This window comes from Phymastichus coffea, unplaced genomic scaffold (assembly GCF_024137745.1).
Source record: "Phymastichus coffea isolate CEN01 unplaced genomic scaffold, Cenicafe_Pcof_1.1 PCOF00006, whole genome shotgun sequence".
NCBI classification, from domain to species: Eukaryota; Metazoa; Arthropoda; class Insecta; order Hymenoptera; family Eulophidae; genus Phymastichus; species Phymastichus coffea.
In genome coordinates, this window is record NW_026706817.1 from 6,761,872 (window position 1) to 6,783,131 (window position 21,260).

A 21,260-nucleotide genomic window follows, 5' to 3' on the forward strand; every position below is an offset into this window, starting at 1 on the left:
TTTATTTACAAAGAATACTGTTATGTTTAAATTTACATTGTCAGATTGATGAATTTTTTTGTAATTGATTATGAGATGTTTCTTAAGGATAGTGTCATGTTGAAAACGTATATTTTTTGCTGCAAAATAGTTACAAATGAACAAATTACTAAGGAGCTGTTTTTTACGAAAATATTATTTATTATTTAGTTTTTCAGATTGGTCATCTTGAATTTGAAAATTTCAATATCCTAACTTTCGATTTGTAACCAGCGAGCCCAAGAACTCCTAAGTACTGTAGTACAATAAGAATTTATTAAAGCACAAACTCCTACGATGCAGAGCAAACCGCCGCACCGTTCAACAAGTATACGTATATTCGCCTTTACGTTTGATACTTTCGTTTAGTTATCTTCTTTCCAACAGAGTTGAACTCACCTTAAGTCGCTTGATTTGTGACACTCGATCGGTATTAGGTATGAGTGATCTAATGCTTATTCCATCTAATCCCCTAGATGAAATCTGTTTAAAATTTAATCCGTAATAGATCCGTTAAACTAATAAGAAACGAAATGACGTAATGCGGCGAATAAAATCAATAATGTTTAATTCAAATAAACTACATCTTTTATGTATAAATAAATACATCTCCATAAACTACGTCTTTTATGGATCGAAAGACTAACGCACGCAAATAGAATTTACAATTATAAACAATAATTCGGGGAAAGAGAGAGAGAGAATTCGAAACTTTGCCGCGAAAACTAACGACTCGGCGCGAATACGAAAATAATAATCGCGAAAAACAAAATGCTCTCGCTAGTATTTTGTCACGCAATAAAAAGGGAGGTGCACCTACCCTGCGGTGCAATTCCGGTGATCAGCCGTAATTGTTTATCCAGTAAAATCAACTGTTGGTGCTCCTCAAGTATCAGCTGCGCTGCCTCGCTCGCTTCCAAATTTGCTGCTGCTTTGCTACCGTGTTTTGTTGCTACGGTGGTGCGGCTTTCAATCACTAACGCATGTATCAAAAATAATCGAAAAACTTTTGATTTGCAAAACGGCGAAACGCAATGAAACTATTTGGCGGTACTCTTCTAAGTAACAGCTGAGGCTTAACTGAACTTTTAATCTCTCGCACGCCCTCTTTCTATCATAGTCGTTTGCTCTAGCATCGCGAGTGTACCGAATCGCAAACGGATCGATTAATCGAATCGACTACCGTTGCAGTACATACTTTACAGTAAATGCATTGATTAAATAAATATATGCATCAAAAAATTGAAGTAGGCTCATTGAGTGGGGTCAATTTTATTATTTTTACTGTACAATTTAGATATTTAATATTTAATTTTCTGTAATGAAGTATGGGCTTTATTTTATCGTTAGCGGAAATTTAAACAAATTATATATTTCTATATATAACGCTTTGTTATTATTATTCAATAATTTAATACAATAGTTAAAGTTATCAGTCATAATTTAATTTGATTAATAGAAATAATGTCGTCAAGAGTAATTTGTGTCAATGATCTGGATATGTTTTGCTACGTATGCGGAGAATATTCCGTAGAAAATCAAATCCGTAGTATTACAAATTTCACTTAAGAAACTTATAAAAATTAATTTAATTTTCCAATTGTAAATCAAGACAAACCATGGGTACCGTAATAAATTTGTGTTTTATGTAATACTATTTTGACTCATTGCAAAAAGGATGCCGAAACTACAAGAACACCACTTTCTATTAACCGAATGATTTGGCGAAAGACTAAGAGTCATAACGACTGTTATTATTGCCTTTACAATGTAAAAGGTTTCATTAAAAATAATAGAAAGGTTATTTCATATCCTGATGTTACTTCCGTTACAAAACCAATTTTCGAGAAAAAACCCTTATGCTCGTGATTTACACAAAAATTTGAAAGTTATATAAGATGAAAAATCTGCAAATAGTAATGTTGATTCAGGGGATGATGTATATTTTGAATGAAAAATTTCAATTGTTTACGAAATCTCAGTTAACTAATTTAGTTCGAGATTTAAAGCTTCCTAAAAATAAATTAGAACTATTAGCTTCTAGATTACAAGAAAAGAATGTACTTGCTTCTGGAGTTACTTTTTCTCAGTATAAAAACAGAGAAAAAGAATACCTCCAATTTTTTACAGAAACCGATGATCTTACTTATTGTACTAATATTTTAAGCTTAATAACAAAATTAGATTATCGTATGATCCAAATTAATGGCGACTTTTTATAGACTATTCCAAAAGAAGCTTAAAAGCAGTCCTTTTGCACAATGGAAATAAGTATACTTTTATTCCAGTTGCCCATTCAATATTGATAAAAGAATCATACGATAGTATGAAGAAAATTCTTGACACGATCAGAAATCATGAACATAATTGGCTTATATATAGAGATTTTAAATCTGAGGTATCTGGCTTGGGCAACAATCAGGTCATATTAAAAATCTATGTTATATTTATATGTGGGATAGTTATGACAAACAGAAATATTAGAAGCAAACTAGCTGAACCTTACGTAAATCTTTAGAGCCAGGATCATCTAATATTTTAAATGAATCTTTTGTCTATCCAAAAGAAATTCTACTTCTACCCTTACACTAGAATTAATAAACAAATTTTTAAAAGCTCTTGATCAGAGCAAACCTTGTTTTCAGTACTTCAGTTTTTCCTGTATTTATTAGATGCTAAAATTAAAGAGGGAATTTTTACTGGTTCAGGCATAAGAAGTGTAATGTAATCTGCTGATTTTGAAAAAAATGACAAATAAAGAAAACTCCGCTTAAACAGATTTCAAAAAAATTACTGAGGATTTGTTAGGAAATAATAAAGATACTAATTAAAAGATTCTCGTGAGGAATATGCTTAGAAGTTTCGAACAATTAGGTTGCAATATAAGCCTAAAAATCCTAAGAAGCCTTATAAAATTTTTTAAAACTGCATTTGGCCATATTTCCTGAAAATCTTGGAGACTTCAGTAAGGAAAAAGGAGAAAGATTCCATCAAGATTTAAAACAATTGGAAAGAAGATATCAAGGTCAGTGGAATACAACTATGTTATTTTACTATTGTTGAATTTGAAGCGTAATGGAGTGGCTGTAAAACACAAAGAATGTCAGAGACTAGGAGCGTTGAACCAATAGATAAACGAGCTCGTAAATCATAAAAGACGAAGATACCACCCTTAATCGTGAGAGGTCAGGGACCTCATGTTAATCAAGCACCCCGATTATGAAAGACAAGGAACCTCATATTAATCAAGCACCTTGATTGTGAGAGATAAAGGAGAACTCGCGTTAATCAAGTACTCTGAACGTGATTTGGAAAAATTTAAATTTTATTTGATGGCTGATTCGCATTCAGTTATCCAAAAAATCCTTGAGTAAAACTTTCATGCAGAAAAAGCTAATAGAAAAATGTGTGCTCCAACGGGTTAATGAATTTTTGAATTTTGAGAAACATAAATATATTTCTATTGTAATCGTCATTGTTACATCAAGAACTACGTCCACGTGGAACGCTGAGAGGGAAACTAAGTAAGTATCTGTATGCATTAGTCTTGGTTCCCTATAGTCATGAATATGCAGACTCACCTCCCCGACCATTTTTTTAAAATGGTGTAAGAGGATAAAGTTTTACACGCATCATTGGACCTACAGTTTAAGGAGGAATCCGAACCACTAGTATCACGGTAACTGACATGAAAATTTCATTTCTGAAAATCTTCACATGTCTGGGGCTCAAACCCATTACCTCTTACACAGAAGCCTGAACTCTTACTCACTAAGCCACCGTGACCCTAAATATAATATATTAGGTGGGTACATATATTTCAAAATGCATTATCTTGGTGAAAAATAAAGATATTTGGACAAAGTCAACGGTATTTGAAAGGAGAAGATTTGTACTTTAAGATACTTTCAATAGTTTTCTGTGAAAAAATTTATGTACGATGCTACATAACCTCAAATATGTTAAAATCAGTGTTTATTGCAGTTTTAGGTTAGAATATCTTATAAACCTGACGTGATGGAACAATTTTGAGGCCAGATTTGGATTCAGCGTACTAAAATCCTTTAGGAATACTATAGCTTGCTTGTGATACAAAATCTGGTATACCTGAGTAATTGGTGACACGACGTCTGGTGGAAATTCAACTCAAATTTTCCAATAAGTAAAACGTTAGGTTCACAACGCATTCAGTCATTACAATAAATATAACAATAATGATAATTCGTACTATTAATTTTGTAACGGAGAATTCCGGCCGTACCCGTCTGGGCTGCTCGCGACCGTCCGCACAAATTATTTATTCGGGGATTCGGGAAGCAAAAGACGTTCCCACGACTGAATAACGCGTCGAGCATAAACACGTTAAACGCACAGATTCGGAGTGAGGATGAGGAGTGATACAGCGGCGAATAAACACCACAGCGAATTAATACGCTAGTCTTTAATTGTCAACAAACGATTACAATACGGCAACCTCGGACTTACACACTACGAGCGGTACAATAACAAACGCGAACGCGACGGTGAATCGGTGGCTGGTCAGCCTGCCGATTCCCTTATAAAAACTAGATATTATACAAATGCCCGACAAACACTTTTCGCTGATAAGCTATTAACGGATAGTCAGCAGGTCTGCTGTGCTACCAACCATAGACTGACGCCCAAACATGCAAGAGAGAGAGACAAGAGAAAAATACGGCACCGACCTCGACCTTCAGTCTCTCCGACGGCTGAAGCGCTCTGCACCGTGACGTCACTGGTGTGCTTCCGACCGTATCGCTGGTATATTTGTTGTCACCGCTATCTGTCCTCTGGCTCGTCCTCTCGCTCGCTCCGCAATATTGCTGCCTCGATCTCAACCCGCTCGTTGATCGTTGTTGCTGCTGTCTTCGCCGCCCTTTTATTGTCCTGGACGACAGCCCGTCCTGACTGCTCGCGCGCGCACCCGCGCACCTCGCCGATAACTCACACGCACCGGTGCCGGGTATACTTCGGGACACGGCTGGGCGCGACCCAACCTCACTCTCCGATACTCGTCCGCGCACCAGGCGTGTCTCCAAAAACGAACAAAACGTCGACGAGGTCGCGAGGCCAACTCGAAAAAACCGTAATGTTTCGGTTTATCTGCGCGCGCGACTTTCTCTGCTCCTCGCTTAGCAGAGACTCCCCGAATTTTCCGCGGCGATCCGCAATTCGAGCGCTCTCTCTCTCTTTCTCTCTTCTTCTGCGCCATCTGCGTCGCTCCAGTCGTCAGCTCAGCCCGTGTTCAGCACCTCGCAAACAAAAGGTCCAAGCATGAGTGTGTGTGCCAAACGTACACACTCTCAGTCTGGCGCGGCGCGCGGACATTTGCGAGAGCTAAACGGAAGAGATCGGCCTAGCCGAGATTCTCCGTCACAATTTATTAGAGAATAATTACACGTATAAATAATACACATAATGCAACTCGATAAAAATGAAATACCGACATCGATAGTTTAACGTCAAAATTCTTTAACCTGCTCTATTTATTGAATAGCCATACTAATTTGGAAAAATTAGAAATCGCCAAAAATATCTTACTACAATCCGTCAATCAACAAGCTCAAATGACTCAATTACTTTATTCATTGGTTGTAATTTAAAAGAAGATTTTTTGATAACGTACATACATATATCAACACAGATTATTACAATACACAATACTCACACAATACCGTAAATATTAACAGTTGAATCATCGGACACAATACTTATGTATTATCACAGTACTTTTTTGAATTACAGTTTTACGCTTCCATATTACATATTGTAACGGGGTAAAACCGTTTAATTATTTTATTCGCGCAATTATACTAAAAGGACGCGCGTAATTATTTATGCTCAATACATAAATCGGAGAGCATGTGGAAACGTGCGTCAGTCAACCAGTAAGTCCTCTAATCTGGGAAAAGTGAGTGGAAGCTATATGAAAAGAGTGAGTCAAAAAATACTTGTTAATAACACGGACGGAGCCTTTTATTATCATTCAAATACTACACAAAGTCGGCCCGCGCGTTTGTTTACATTGACGCTCGCTCATCGACAACACGTTTTGCCGGGACGCTTGCTACTCTTTGTTATTAGAGTCACCGCATGCACGCTTCGAATGTCGGAAATTAATAATTAATCATGCAAACGCGATCGCGAAATTAAGCTGGCCAGCTTACCTTATTATTGCAGGCGATCGAAGGAAGCACAGAAAAACCGCACAGCGCGGAACAGTTTTTAATTGTTTGTCGCCGGTCGCGAACACGCGCGCACGGGTATGGTTTCGCCCTCGATGGCGAAACCTCACACACACTCTCGTCCTGGCCTCGAACTAGTAGCTGGATGGCACCTGGGCGGCTACGATCACGGACGACTGGCTGTTGCTGCTCTAGCGTGTTGATGTTGATGGCTCGTAGATTGGCGATAGAAATAGCGAAAGCGGGCGGACTCAACGATAGTCGAAGCTTCACTAGTTCGGTTTCAATCGCGCGCGTTCCGTCTGCTCGCGTGCCGAATTCCTTCGTTACGAATTTCGTCCCCCCGGCAGGTGCTGCCCTCACAGGCAACAATTAAGTTATATTATCAGCGCTAATTTGACGTTTACCGTCACAATATTAATCGATTTATTATAAATTATAATAATTATAATACTATTTACTGTAAGCAAAAATTAAATAGCGTAATAAAAATATATAGCGTAATAACAATATATAATGTAAATACATAAGAGAACTTACATAACCTAAAAATTCTGATCATAAGAGATATCGAAAACTATTCATAAAATCGATTTAACACCACCTAATAATAATATAGGTATTGAAATCAGAGTATAATATCCTTTAAATACCTAGAATAAGAAACTTGTATACATCGCTCATAGAATTAATTCCTCCGCAAAGACTTAGTTGCTTAGAGCTCAGTCTTTCAATGCACTATGGCTTTTCTACACTTCCTACTATTTGTTATGTCTATCATGGACGATGGATTACGGCCTTGGATTTATCATGCGTTATAACCGAGAGTTATTCAATAAGTCTGTGACATTAAATAAAAAAATACTATTTAAATAATTCCAATTTATTTTTGAACATAGTCCCTGTTTAAGTCTATATATTTATTATAGCGGTACTCAAGCTTTTTTATGCTCTCTGTAAAGTAATTTTTATCAAATTCTTCAAAATGCTCATTAGCCGATGTAATTACCCCTTCCCTGGATGAAAATCTTTTACCTGTAAGCCAAATTTTCACGTCAGGAAAAAAAAATAATCGAAAGGATCCAAATCTGAAGAATACGGTAGATAAGGAAGTATTTTGTAAAGTAAATCAAATAATTTGACTGTTACAATTGAACTGGTGCATTGTCGTGATACTTTTTTTTTGCCAGATAGGGCTGCTTTTCCTTCAGTATGGTATAAAATCAATCCAGTAACGTGGTAGAATATTTTTCTGTAATAATTCTTCCATTTTGTAGGTAATTGATTAATATTATACCACTTTAGTTTCAAAAAATTGCAGCCATGACTTTTCCGACTGATCATATCGTCTTCGCTTTTTTCGACGCAGATTCATCTGGTTCAGTCCACATTTTCAACTGATGTTTCATTTCTGGAGTAGAATAATAAATTCTTATTTTGTCAATAGTAACGTAGCGTTGCAAAAACTCCTTTGGATCACGTTGAAACAGGCTGAAACGTTGCTCAGACACAACTATACGATCATGCTTATTATCAGCTGTGAGCAAGCGCGGCATCCATCTTACAGACAACTTTCTCATGTCCAAACATTCAAGTAAAATGTTTCATGTACATCCTACTGAAATGTTAAGATATTCACTAATCTCACGCATTTTCAATTGATGATCGACGAATACAATATCATGAACTTTATCGATCATGTCTTAAGTAGACATCTTTTTTGGATGGCCAGGAAGCTCAACATTACCTGTGCTTTTTTGGTCACAACGAAATTCAGTAAAGGACTATTGAACCATTGAACCATGCCATGCGATGAAGTGTAGTCTCCATAATATTTCCTGTGCTTTTTTTCAATTTCTTTGATTGATTATCCCCATAGGAAATAATATTTAATAAGAACACTACCTTGTTTTTTTTTGATTTTGTTTAGACAATAAAAAACTAAATTCAAATGACTAAAAAATTTCTGAAACAATATATTGACTTAAAACTTTGTATACATACTTATACTATATGAGACTCTCTTACAGTATAAAATATATGGACTTATTTAATGACCCTCGTATATTAGAAGAAACGTCTTGTTATGAATCTGCTGATGTCGCTATTTTCTCCATATACGTGCCCGTGTAATACATAACAATTATACGCACTTATTCACCAATTCATAATGTTGCATCCCACAGAACCTTGTATTGTATGCTTTCTTGACGTAGCCACATTCGCGCTAAACGGTACCTGAGCGTACCTCATCTGTTCATATCGCTGATTCGCGGCCATGTACCAAAAACTCTAGATTTTGGCTACACTGTGAAATGATTCAATCTCCATCCAAGAATTTAGTTCACGTCAAGCTCATGGACTCGTGGAAGTATATAAATCCCGAAAACAGAAACTTAAGAATTATTTTTGGACGGTGTATCTGTACCCTTCAATACATTTCTCACTTCATACACCTAGAGTCACTCTCTAAAGTAATGAATAATATATGCGACGCGTTCTTGATCCTACGAAATCAATGGCTATTCGTCATCTATAAAATAAAACGATCTTTCTTTGCCTTTTGGAATCAATAAAATCTAAATAAAACGAATATCACTTAGGCTCACTTAATTCTTTTAATTTCTCCTGCATGATAATCTCAACTCACTTCAGACAGTCGAGTGAATTAAAAATAAAGGAACCATGACACTATAGAAATTTATGACAATATAGAAATTATAATCATTTCAATTAGTGTTGAATCAATCTTCTTACAAGTTTATAGAAAATTTAACTAACGAAAATATCAGTAGGTAATTCTCTGAATAAGCTATAAAAGTTCAGACGATAATTGTACTAGATAAGATCACACTTCCCGTCAATCATAAGTAAATAGAGCAATACATTACTTGAATTTTTTAATTTTTTATTTAATTAAGTACACAAAATTATTGAAATAAATTATGTTGTACATTTTTAATAATAAATTCGAACTGCATCGATAGATTTTATGGATAAGTAGATGATAAACTGTTTTCAAATAATTTATTGACAAACTTTTTAGATAAATGGTGATGAGTAATTGTATTAACAATAGAGGCATAACATTACTGAACATTCACAAATTCACTTTGGCCAAAAAATATTATGTAAGTTATCTTTTCCATTTTTTAAATAGAATTGATTCGTTCTATTGGTTTTTGACATTACATAACAAATATGTACTGTAACGGGGTACCAACTACAGCTATTATTTTAAATAAGTGAATTAAATAATCCCCCCCCCCCCCCCCCGAGGCAAAGAAATTCATCGGATAACTCGTCAAAGCCTCGTTTGCTGCAGCAGATCTGTCTTCTTGGTAATGCTCCGTTAAAAGCGATCACTGAGAAGCTATTCGACAATATCACTGCGGGAAGATCGTTTTCTGAAAGGAGAGGTAAAGATGTCCGCGATCACCCTAATAGTTTCCACGATATTGTTATATTAGTTCGAAGAGAAAATTAAAAGTTAACAGAGCATTTAATGCATCGTATCAATTAAAGAAGAAAGATGACACTTTATTGAGAGCTTAGCAAAATAAACAAATATACACGGTAGCCGGAAGGCTCGCGCGACGTTAAAACAAAGAAACTTATTATGTGAATAAAGAAAGACAAACAGATTGACACTCGAGAATTAATAGTTGCTTTGCAAGTTAGAGTGCTAAAGTCGAATATTCGAGCACTATAAGAAATACGTCGCGGTGTTGGCCAGTTTACTTGTTATAGAAGAGAACGAAGATTAGGTCTATTACATCGACGATCACTACCCCACGGTAGCTGGAATTCCTTGGGACAAGGGCTGAGTCCAGTTAATTCCGGCGGGCTACTACGTACTGCTTGTGCTATCGTTGGTTGCGTCTGTTCTCCTTAGTCTTGATCTTTGTCGTTATCTACTGCTCTTATGTTTTTCCGGTGTCAAAGAAAACGGTATCGAAAGTGCTGTCTCTCCGAAAATCTAAATTAATTGAATTTGTTGCTTGGAGCACAGCCTCCCTTCTTGGTCCACGTACGCGATACTGCGACTCGCGAGCCGAGAGGTATCGCCCTCCAATTATCGGTGATGGTTAGAACAATCGGTTGAAGAACTTGACTTGTTACAGTACAGTCACCTTCATTCTTTATTATATACTTGATAATTATCGTTTTTCCACTACCAAATTCAACTTCAATGGAAAATAATTAGAAAAGTTTTTATTATAGTGCTTTTCACAAATTCGATTGAAGAAATTAAATAATATTTTTTGAATAGCTGTAAATGACAAAAGACAAAGACAGATTTTTGACTTCATCATTTTTTTTATAACTAGTATAATAAGTTTTATGTTACGTAACTTAACTGATATCAAAAATTTTGAATAAGTTAATAAATTGCCATACCATCGTTGTATAAGAATTTCCGACGTTTCCATAAGACTCGGTCCGTCCATGCTGGCTGTCGGCATTTTTCACTAGTATCGTAATCATCTGAGAAAAGATCATATTTATAAGTTGGTAAAAAATCAATGGGACCCTCAATAAAATTCTTGAAAACATTTCCTTGCTGTTTTTGTATCTGTAATGTTATTAAAAGAATTTGTGAAAATAATACTAGAATAAAAATATAGATTTAAACAATTTAATAATAGATAATTGAGTTCACAAAGTTGGTTCATTACTAAAACACTACAAATTAAATGATTTCGAAGTAGCTTTATTAAATGTCTGCATGTGTTTGATAATTCAATTCATTATATTTGTTTTTTCCCGAAATAATTGAAAAACAGTTAGTAATGAATTATAAAAATAAATTTCAACGTAAAGATTACCTTGATTTTTCTAGTAAAATACAGCATATTTATAATTCTTATTTATTCATTAGAGTTTTGCGAGCGAAGCACATAAAAAGTACAGACCCTGTTGTATTATACGTATCGTGTAATGCGGTGCATTACAAGGCTTTGCCTGAGAGTGTTGTACTATTTGAAAACGATGCAACAAGCCAAAGAACGCGATCCGACGGATGGGCGAAAAATGGAGCGCACGACGAGAAAAAGAGAGCGCACGCACACATACACTCCCGAACACGTGTTACCGGCTGGAGGAAAAACACGGAAATCTTGACTGGGAAATACGAGTACAAGGGAAATGCATGTTAGCGATACATGCGGACCCGTTACACTCCCAGACACTAACACGGATACTTCAAAGAAGTTGACACCTCTGGGGCAACCGGAAAATCGTCGATAGCTGATGGCCGGCTGCTGAGTACCATCGACGGCATTCTAAGCGCCATACACACACACATATTGCTGCTGACCACTAGTGGCACTACATACACCGCACGACCAAAAAGGGAGAGATCCAGGAGGCGCTCCAAAGACCGGAAATAAAGCACGCGCGGGAGCGAGAGCGACCATTTTGAAGCACCGAGCTAACTAAACAGGAACGAGCGAGATAGACTGACCGAGAGGGAGGGAATGCGATGAAGAGAGATAGCGAGCGAATTAGAAAAGAGAGAGAACATATAACTAAAGGCGCGCACGTAATTGACCAGCACCACTTTAAATTTATTATACGCGCATGCGAATTAAATTGTAAAATAGGTAGATTTACTAATAATGACAAGGCGGTCTAATAATAGTTGCGAATAATAATTTGAATGTAAATGGTATTACGAAAGCACTACAAACTAGAAATTTAACGATGATAATTATAAAATTAACAGAAAATAAATAATGTATGTGATCGCAACCTCCTGTATGTATACTCAATAGCGACAAGCCGCGCATTCAATAAAATTAATAGTTAGCCTACGAAATTCAAAATTAATCACTCATAGATTAATGCTGACCGACTTAGTGGGGCGGAGGGGTGAGTGAAGGTAAATATCGATGCCTTAGGAGATAAAACGAGGGTGCTGCCACTTTATTAATTTGCATATTGACCAATAACGGGAATATTCCGAGGCTACCGACATTCGAATTAGCATATCAATCAATAAAGCGATTCCTTCTCCAAAAGAGGAGAAATAATAGATCTTCGACCAGAGAGAGCCGTTGCTTGTCCATTTTGCTACTGGTAAGGCTAGATGACAGTTGCTGAGCAGAGAAACCGACTTGAATTTTTGTGTGTGACCATAGATTTTGAAAAATAAACCGTAGTAATTCAAGTAAGTAGTAAAAGTGCTGCTTGTTATTGCGTATTACGTAGGAGTTAGGCGTAAGCTGTCGCAAAATTAATTCATGGAGACGCGTGGATCCGTCGACGTCGCGATTAAGTTTTCGGACCGAGACGCGTTGAACTTCCGTCATTATCGAACGCGATTGTAGATATGATCGATCAATAAAGAAACAAGTGATTTTATTTAGTGTTTCATATTGATTTCGATTTGCCAATCATTTTCCCCTGCATGCTGACATTATTTTCAGCCTCGGTCGGAATTTAAGTGATTTCTCAATTTTCCGAACGGTTCATATACGTATGCGATTCGACAAACCGCGGCCCGAGAAGAGAAGTAGAAGCTGAGCTGCCTGACATTCACCTAACGGCGACCAAGACTTGAAGAAAAGAACAGCAACTAGACAATATCAGCAAGGAGCTCATAGAAACGAACAACGTCGAGTCAAAGGAGTTTCAAATTCAAATTGTTGGAACGACTTTGCCTGCTCTGCACAGTTGCACGGTGGGCAAAATCTACCGACAATTTTGATTCAGACTCGAATTCCCGACGATCATCGTTAACTGAGACAGTGATCTGGAGCCCTTTTAATATAGTCGAGGAATCGAATCTACCGAGCACCTGTGGTGGCGATATTTCGTTAGTGAGGCTTTGGTCCCCCGAAATTCCCTTTCACAATCGATATAAGCTTTCATTGTTTTCTTAGATGCGCCTATATGTACCCTTTTAAGCACTTCTTTGCCCTTTTTGCCTATTTATCACTTTGGCTATTTTTTACTCCTCCTGTTGCCCCTTCCGGCCTCTTTTTTTAAAATATGTGATATAAGTAATATAGGTCTAATAAGATCCATTAATAAAGTGATTATAATTGTTCAGAAATTATGATTATTTCAAAAATATATGGATAGTAATTGTGTAATGATTGAAATATGTTTAGAGATTTTAATAATATTTGTAACGAATGAATATTCGTTAAAGCGTGTGCGTAGCCCAAGGAACATCGCGACGAAAAACTGCAAGCGTGAACGAGAAAGAGAATGGCTGAACATTCGTGAACGCGAAGAAAAGAGATAAGTGGAAACATATACTCCTGGTCAAAAGTTTTTGCCCACCTAGACACAAAATTACTAAAATTTCTAGGTTTTATATCTCAGTTGAAAATTAACTTACAAAACTCAGCGAAGGCTCATTTGAAATACTGCTGCAAAATTTTGTTTTGTTCAAATTCAGCGATTTTATAAGCATTTTCTTTCAAAACAATGCTAAATTTCTACTCTCTGTATCTTTCAATATTGAAATGGTACAAAAATATTTATTTGAAAGAAAATTATTTATTTCGTACAAAACATACACAGAAAATGTTTGTGCCTTTTTTATTTAAGTTTATTAAATTAATAGAAAAATATTTCATAAACATACATAAAATTCTCTGAAAAAAATGTCTACGTATTCTCTATACAAAATGATCATTTTTTGCAGATAAACTGTGTTCGTTTATTTGAATTTTTAATGTACAACTATGTCCATCCCTCAAGTCTATTATTAAAATAAACAAGTGGAGATAAGTACATTCATAAAATTATGTAAAATTTTCCAAGATGCTCTATAACATTCATCAAAAGCTAATTTTAACAAAGTCATCGTGAAATTTATGTGATTCTCTATTTATTGGATTTTTGATTTATGAGACGTTTTGATGCCAGAATGGCATAAAAAACTTACATTATGAAGCTATCATATTACATAAATGCAATATAAGTAATCGTGATATTTCTTGATTTTTGAATATTCTTGACGTATTGTAGACTGCCATGTGAAAAATTTCAAAACCATTCAAAAATATTGAAGACAAAAAATATTGTCGTAGACCAAGGAAAACCGCAAAGTCTAACGATAACTACATTGTAAATTTAAGATTACGTAATAGACGCCTTACAGCTAGACATATCGCTGCTGATGTGAACCGTCAAATGAAAAAACCTGTGAGTAAAACAATCATAAAGCGTAGATTACGTGAAAATAATTTGTTTGATAGAATTGCAGTAAAAAAACCGCTATTGAGAAAGTAAAATATTACGAAAAGATTAAAATGGATTAAAGAACATAAAAACTGAACAATAGCAAATTGGAAACAAGTGCTGTGGACTAATGAGTGTAAATTTGTGATCTTTGTTTCTAAAAAATCAATTTATGTTTGAAGACGTACAGAAGAGAAATTGCCAAAAATTGTATTGTGCTAACGGTGAAGCATGATGCAAGTTTTGTAATGATGTGGAGATGTTTTAGTAGATCACAAGTAAGAGACATTGTGAAAATTGAAGGAATTTTAAACTAGGAAAAGAACAAACAAATCATTTAGAGATATGATTCCTTCCGGCACAAACCTAATTGACCCTTTATTCATTTTCCATAAAGATAACGATTCGAAACATACTTCGAACATATGCAAAAATTATATAGCAAATTTAGAGAAGCAAGGCAAAATAATAGTATAGTACCTTCGATCGACAGACCTCAATCCAATCGACTTATTATGGGAGAAACAAGATTCGGCTGTAAGAAGGACGAATCCAACTTCTACAGCAGATTTATATTACATGAAGAATGGATTACAAGATTGTATTACAGACTGTATTAGAACAAGAATGAAAGTAGATATCTGATTATAAGTAACATTAGATAAACTAATTCAGAGAATGCCCAGACTGTTATCCAAAGTAAGTTTCATCATTTTGATGGAAAGAAAGTTTGATTTCATTGTATAGTAAAATAAAAATTGAATAAAAACACTTTTCTACATAATTGCAATGAGTAAACTCTAAATATTAACTTACTTTACGTATCATTTATCAAATTAGCGAAATTTAATTGACAATTATAAATCAAAAATAATTTTGCAATATGTAATTAAAAAAATAATCCGAAGGTAGCTGGATCTTAATTTCGATTTAAGAAATTAAGCGAGAATTCAACAAATTGATAACTAATTATTGAACGAAGTTATCAATAAATAGACAATCAATAATTTATTTAAACTGTGACGAGAGCAGGCCGTGTGCCGGTCTCTTGTCTGCGTTCTCCCTCCTCCACTCGGCAAGGCGTGTTGGCCAACGTTAGGCTTATTAAAGTATGCGCCTAACACTTGGTCTTTCTGTTTCAGCGCCTAGGACGAGCCAGCGCAGTTGAGCGCAAGAAAAAGTTGAGAAGCGCGGAGAGAGAGTGAGAAAGAGAGAGAGAGAGAGTATTAGGCCCATGCAGGGATTGGCAGGCGCGCAACGCGTGACCGATAAGCGGCGCGTCGCGTGCCGCCTAACTAATAGGTCAAGGTAGGGAGAGGAGCAAGCGCTGCTGAGCGGCTGCAAGACGAGCGCAAGAATAAGTGCGTGAGAGAGTCGAAGCCCAGTCCTATTAGAGAGGAGAGTCGAAACCTAGTCCGACTAGAGTGCAGAAGTCAAAGCCCAGCCCTGCTAGAGTACAGAGAGTACAGTTTGGGATAGCTGGAAGATCAACCCTACCGGCAACGGCTTTGTCCGCGACTGCAGCCAACCCACCTGCTAGGAGAGTCAACGTCGCCTGCGGATACCTGGTCAGCGATAGCAGCCAGCAGCTACCAGCGATCTGACCAGCGACGACGACTGGTACTTCCTGCGGCAGCGCATCGCTCAGGATTCTCGACGTTGCGAGGAATAGGAGATAAAAGGTCAAGCCTTCCTTTTCTTCTTTCTCTCTACACTCTCTCTCTCTGTTGATGCGACGACCGGTGCGCGTTGAAAGAGATAGCCTGGCACTCACGGGCCGGCTAACTGAAGGTTCGCGCTAAGTTTAATTTATAGTGATGTAAGTTGCGACCGGTGAATTGTCCAGGCGCCCACGTGCCGGGCAATTTACCCGGTATTAGTTCGTGTAGTTTTTAAGTAAGTTTGTAATAGGTTAAGTACGCGATTAGGTATTAGGATGAAATGCGAAATGTTCATTTATGATTATCTTAAGTAGTTTATTGTTCTATTTGTAGTTTGTTGGTCGGTAATTTAGATTATGTTATGCGCGCGTATGTTTAGTGTGAATAATTATTAATAATAATAGGTTATAAGTGAGATTTGATTCCTGTCTTTCTATAATTCATTTATCAGCCTCTCCTCGTTCTTCTCCCTCAATTGCCTTGAGCGAAAGTGCCTCACTTACCCCGCAAAGAATTGGTAACAAAGGACCGAGTTTTGTAACATGGCATCCCTTGTGAGTTCGGCAATTGAGAGACAAATGAGAGAAATGGTTTGATAATGAAATTTAGAAATAACGGTTAACTGATTTTCTTTGTGAACTAAGGGCAAAAGAGTGCGCGTAAAAGAATTTCGAGTTTTCGGTATTTTGAATTCTTTGTTAGTGCTTGCCAGTGACCTTTCTTAGTAGCAGTGTCGGATGACAACGGTGCGTCATTGAGTCGCTTTGACGCTAGACGACTGCGTTCTTTCCTCGCTTTAGTTTTTCTTTGTTTTAAGAATTTTACTACACTGCCTATTCAAAAATTACGGTAAGCAAATTTTGATAAATTATAATTTCTTTCCTTAGGCGTAAGCAAGGCGATTTCTTGCCGGCTTATAGCTTGGAAAGAAATTAGTTAGTAAGATATCAGGTTACACGGACCGGTCGAGACTTGCTTAGCCCCATAAGCTCGCGTCGTAGTCAAGTTACGGATTTTCATTTTTAGAAATAACAATGTCGCTAGCATGTAGAGATAAAATAGTCTTGCGCAAAATATTACGCGATGCGCATGCGAAAAAATTAAAACGCAAAATTGATTCCATAGAACCGGCTGTTCTGTTGGAATTAATGCGCTATCGCGAACTTAGCTTACACGGTGATCTCGAAGAGTTACAAACCCGGTATTTTCGATATATGTTGTTAAGAGAGCGGCCAGATTTGCAGCCACCGTTGCGCTCGAGCGATTTTGCGTCAGGCCGAATCCCGGAAAAGCTGTACGATGAACAGCAAGAAACGACGGTAAGAAGTGCGCGGAACGCGAATCTGGGCGATGAGTTCGCGGTAGCTGCAGCACCCTTGGCGGCCGAATTATCATGTGAACAAGAGCAGGCGACACAGGCTAAAGCAAGTGTTGCCGCTTCTTGTGAACAAATTCGACCGCCGGGCGAAAATGCAGTCGCGCTCGGTAATAACGACGTGTTACCGATGGCGGCTCGCTCGCCGTCGGACAACAGGACCGAACGCGCACGCGAACAAGTCGCGCAAAACCAAGGCGAGCGTAGCACTAGCGCGATAAGCCAGATTTGGGGAGCCCTCACAACAGTACCGCGTTGGATATATAGACGAGAAGTGCGGCAAGGTGTTACAGACGGCGCGAATACAGTATTTAGAGTTGAAAGAGAGGCGATGCACAGTAGAGCGGCTCAGGCCGAACAGCAGGCTTCATTGCCGCCTCAGGCCAAGCTGCTCGGCGACCGCGAGACGCTAAACGCACCAGCGGTTGCGATTGAGCCATCGGCACACGCGAACGCACCAAACAATAGAGCAGGTAGTACATTTCTCTATGCCAATTCAAGTAGATCGGCGAGCACGAAATATCACGCGCCTAGAGTAAGTTCATGGGTTGAAGACTGGGAGCACGAGGTACGAGTAGCTACTAGAGAGGAAATGGAAATACCAGCTCCATTAGGTAAAGGTTCCATTATTAACGAGAAAAGCGTAATGAGCATAAGGCGACCTAAACAAAAGCAGGTGAGACAGGTAGAAAATATCAGTGGAAGCGACACTATCTCGAGTCTATCGGATACTGATAGCTGCAACACCTATAAAGTTAAATCGCCGCGGAAAACCAAGCAAGTAAGAGCGGAAAGACCAAGCAAAAAGAGTGCTCCTCCAAGAATCAAGTATATAAATGGTATACCTGCGGATGGAGTAAGCGCGCTCAATGCCTGGTCTCTCCGTTTTTCCGGTAAGGATAGTACAAACGCACTAAGTTTTCTATCAGGTTTGAGTGATTGCCAGCGCTATTATGGCATCTCGGATGAAGAGATGCTGATAGCAATAGGCACCGCATTCCGTGATAAGGCGCGTCCGTGGTACAAGGTTAATCGCGGTATGTGGAGGACGCTGAAAGACTTTAAAAAGAGTTTTTCTAGCGAATTCTGTCGACGATTGAACAGAGAACAACTTTACGGCGAATTGCGTCAAAGAACACAGGGCGAGAATGAGAACATTACGGACTATGTCGCGGCTTTTCAGACGATTTTACGCCGTTTTGATCCGCCCGTTTCGGTGAGACGCTAGTTAGCTATGATTATAGAGGGTCTACATCCAAGATATAAGCGATATCTTGAAACTAAGATCTTCTCGGATCTAAATAGTTTTAAAGAAGTGGGTATGGCGCTCGAAGATCGCATGGCCGGTTGGAAAAGGTGGCAAAAGCCGCCCACGGCTGACGTAACGCTAATTCCGGAATCCGCGTACACAGAGACGAAGAAGTCACCCGGTAAGCAAAAATCGGTCGAAACTATTGACGGTTTAAACGACGCGATTGACGAGGTCTTAATAGTCGAATTTCCTAAAAAGAAAGCGCAGCAGCAGAACAAAAAACTAGGTAAAAAGGGCAAGAAGCAGAACGGTGAAATTGCCGTGGCTATTGCCGATAGACAACAGCCACAGGCAAGAAACCAGGCTGCGAACGAAGCCGCACCCGCTCGCCAGAGCGCGTAGGCTTCGTTGGCCCCGGCTGCAGGTGTAGCCCCTAGTCTGGACCCGCAGCAGCGCAATCAGGGAGGTAGCAACTTAAATAGGCCATTTATGGGGGCTTGCTTCAATTGTAACGCGGTGGAACATAGGAGGGCGCAATGCCCGATAGCTCAGGTTAATCCGCGGATAGTTAATAACTGTCCAACGCGAACTTCAGAGCCGACATTATATTGTCAGGTTTGTGGGACAATCGGCTACGTTTATAGAGATTGCCCCACTTGTAATCAAGTGAAGCAGGGAAACCTCACGCGGGAGCCGTCGACCGCTCGACGACTCCTGCCTAAGATGGATTGAGCGGGCTATTGAGGTAGAGAAAGTGCTTCGCGCAAAGAGCGAAGACATCGTAGAAGAAAGGAATAAAGTTGAGGCAAAAGAGGAAGGCGAGAACAAGGCAGAAACTGCCAGTTCTGCGCCTCCTTTCGTGAATTTGGTAAAAGAGGAAGGCGAGAACAAGGCAGCAACTGCCAGTTCTGCGCCATCTCTCTTAGACAAGGTAATAGGACAATATTTGAAAGTCAAGGCTAAGGTCAAGCGTGCAGTATTTGTAGAATATGAGGATCCGGAAAAAGGAAGTAAGGAAATCGTTGAGTTTAAAAACGTGTTTAAAGGCGAGTTTAGTCGTTCGACATTGAAAGAAGTTCAGGCGCAGAGTGACGAGGGGGTAAGTTTCCCTAGTAGGATCAGCAATGAACCCGAAGAGGCAAATAAACGTGACCCGTTACAGCAGGACGCGGAAAGTCTTCAAAAAGGTCGACACACTATCACGCGAAAAACTTTGCCCGATAAGTATATGCATGATCCGATAGGGTTTAATAAATTTTGCGCGATAGTTAGCTCGCCTGAGAAGTGCCCAGTGAGGCAAAATGAGTTGCCATCGTTGCGCACGAACACGAATGAGGCAGGTTCAAGTATTTCGCCCACGGTTGGGCAGGCTTCGGAAAAGGCCGTTGCTTTAGGAAATCAGGGTGAACCTGTGAAACAATCTGTTGGTAAGGAAACGAGCTCAGGCACTGCGCTCCCGTCGGAGCGGGCTGCGACAAAAGTCATGGTCACGCGCGATAGAAGTGAGCTTGTTGATACTAGGGTTTTGTTGTTTGGACGTTTGGTCGTCGGTGCCGACGCACCGTCCGTTTTGGTGAGGGGAGGGTCTGAGTGGAACTCAGAAATCCCGAAGAAAACGGCAGATGACTCAGATGCAGCGTTAGTCGCAGTAGTAGAGAATAGGTTCTTTATTAAGGTCGATATAGGCGGGCAAGTCTATACAGCGCTACTAGATTCAGGTGCTCAGGTATCGGTAGTAGGGCCGAATCTTGGCTTACGTTTCAAGGACCGGTTAAAGCCGCCTACGATTTTTGTACAGGGCATCTCAGGCGAGAAGCCGCAAACGTGGGGCGACTTGAGGTTAAGTATTGAAATTGGCGGTAGGACGAATTGGTTAATTGCGACGATAGTATCTACGCTTAAGCACGACTTGATTTTAGGAGCCGACTTTTGGATAGCGTGGAATATAAATATTAGCTACGGTAATCGCGCTTGGCGGGCAGATGACCAAGGCGATTGGTATCCGTTAGCAGAGCAGAATAGTAACGAGATAGTTGTTTTTGTGGAATGCGCAGGTTTAAGCAGCTATGAGGAAGCTCAACGAGAGACAATCTTGACGCTCGTTCGCCGGATTATCCCCGAGCCTGGTGAATCTCCGGCGGTTACAAAAGTTACCGAGCACATCATAGATGTAGGCGATGCGCGCCCGATAAAGACGCCGATGCACCGAATGTCGCCTCCTATATTAGCATTCACGCAGGAAGAAGCCATGCGGCTATGGAAGGCGAAAATAATTAGGCCATCGAACAGTCAGTAGAGTAGTGCGCCGGTAATCGTACGTAAACAGGACGGCGGCTATAGGTTCTGTCTCGATTTTAGACCAGTAAATAAGGTGACGAAAGTAGACGCGTATCCGATGCCTAGCATTGACGCTATTTTAGATAGGTTGCGCGGAGCAGTCTACCTGTCGAAAATAGATCTGCGAGCGGCGTTTTGGCAAATTCCGCTTTCAGAGAATAGCAAACAATATACGGCGTTTGCGGTCCCAGGTCTTGGTTTATGGGAGTTTG

The 21,260-nt window shown here is 38.9% G+C and overlaps 1 protein-coding gene across 6 annotated transcripts in view; it reads right to left on the minus strand.

Moving 5' to 3' along the window:
- LOC131668558 (synaptojanin-1) overlaps positions 1 to 21,260 on the minus strand; it is a 433,427-nt gene that overhangs the window by 70,272 nt on the left and 341,895 nt on the right. For all 6 annotated transcript variants that reach the window (XM_058942847.1, XM_058942873.1, XM_058942843.1 and 3 more), the window contains one exon: positions 10,626 to 10,800. In XM_058942847.1, coding sequence (XP_058798830.1) covers positions 10,626 to 10,800 — 175 coding nt within the window. The remainder of the gene's footprint in view (positions 1 to 10,625; positions 10,801 to 21,260) is intronic.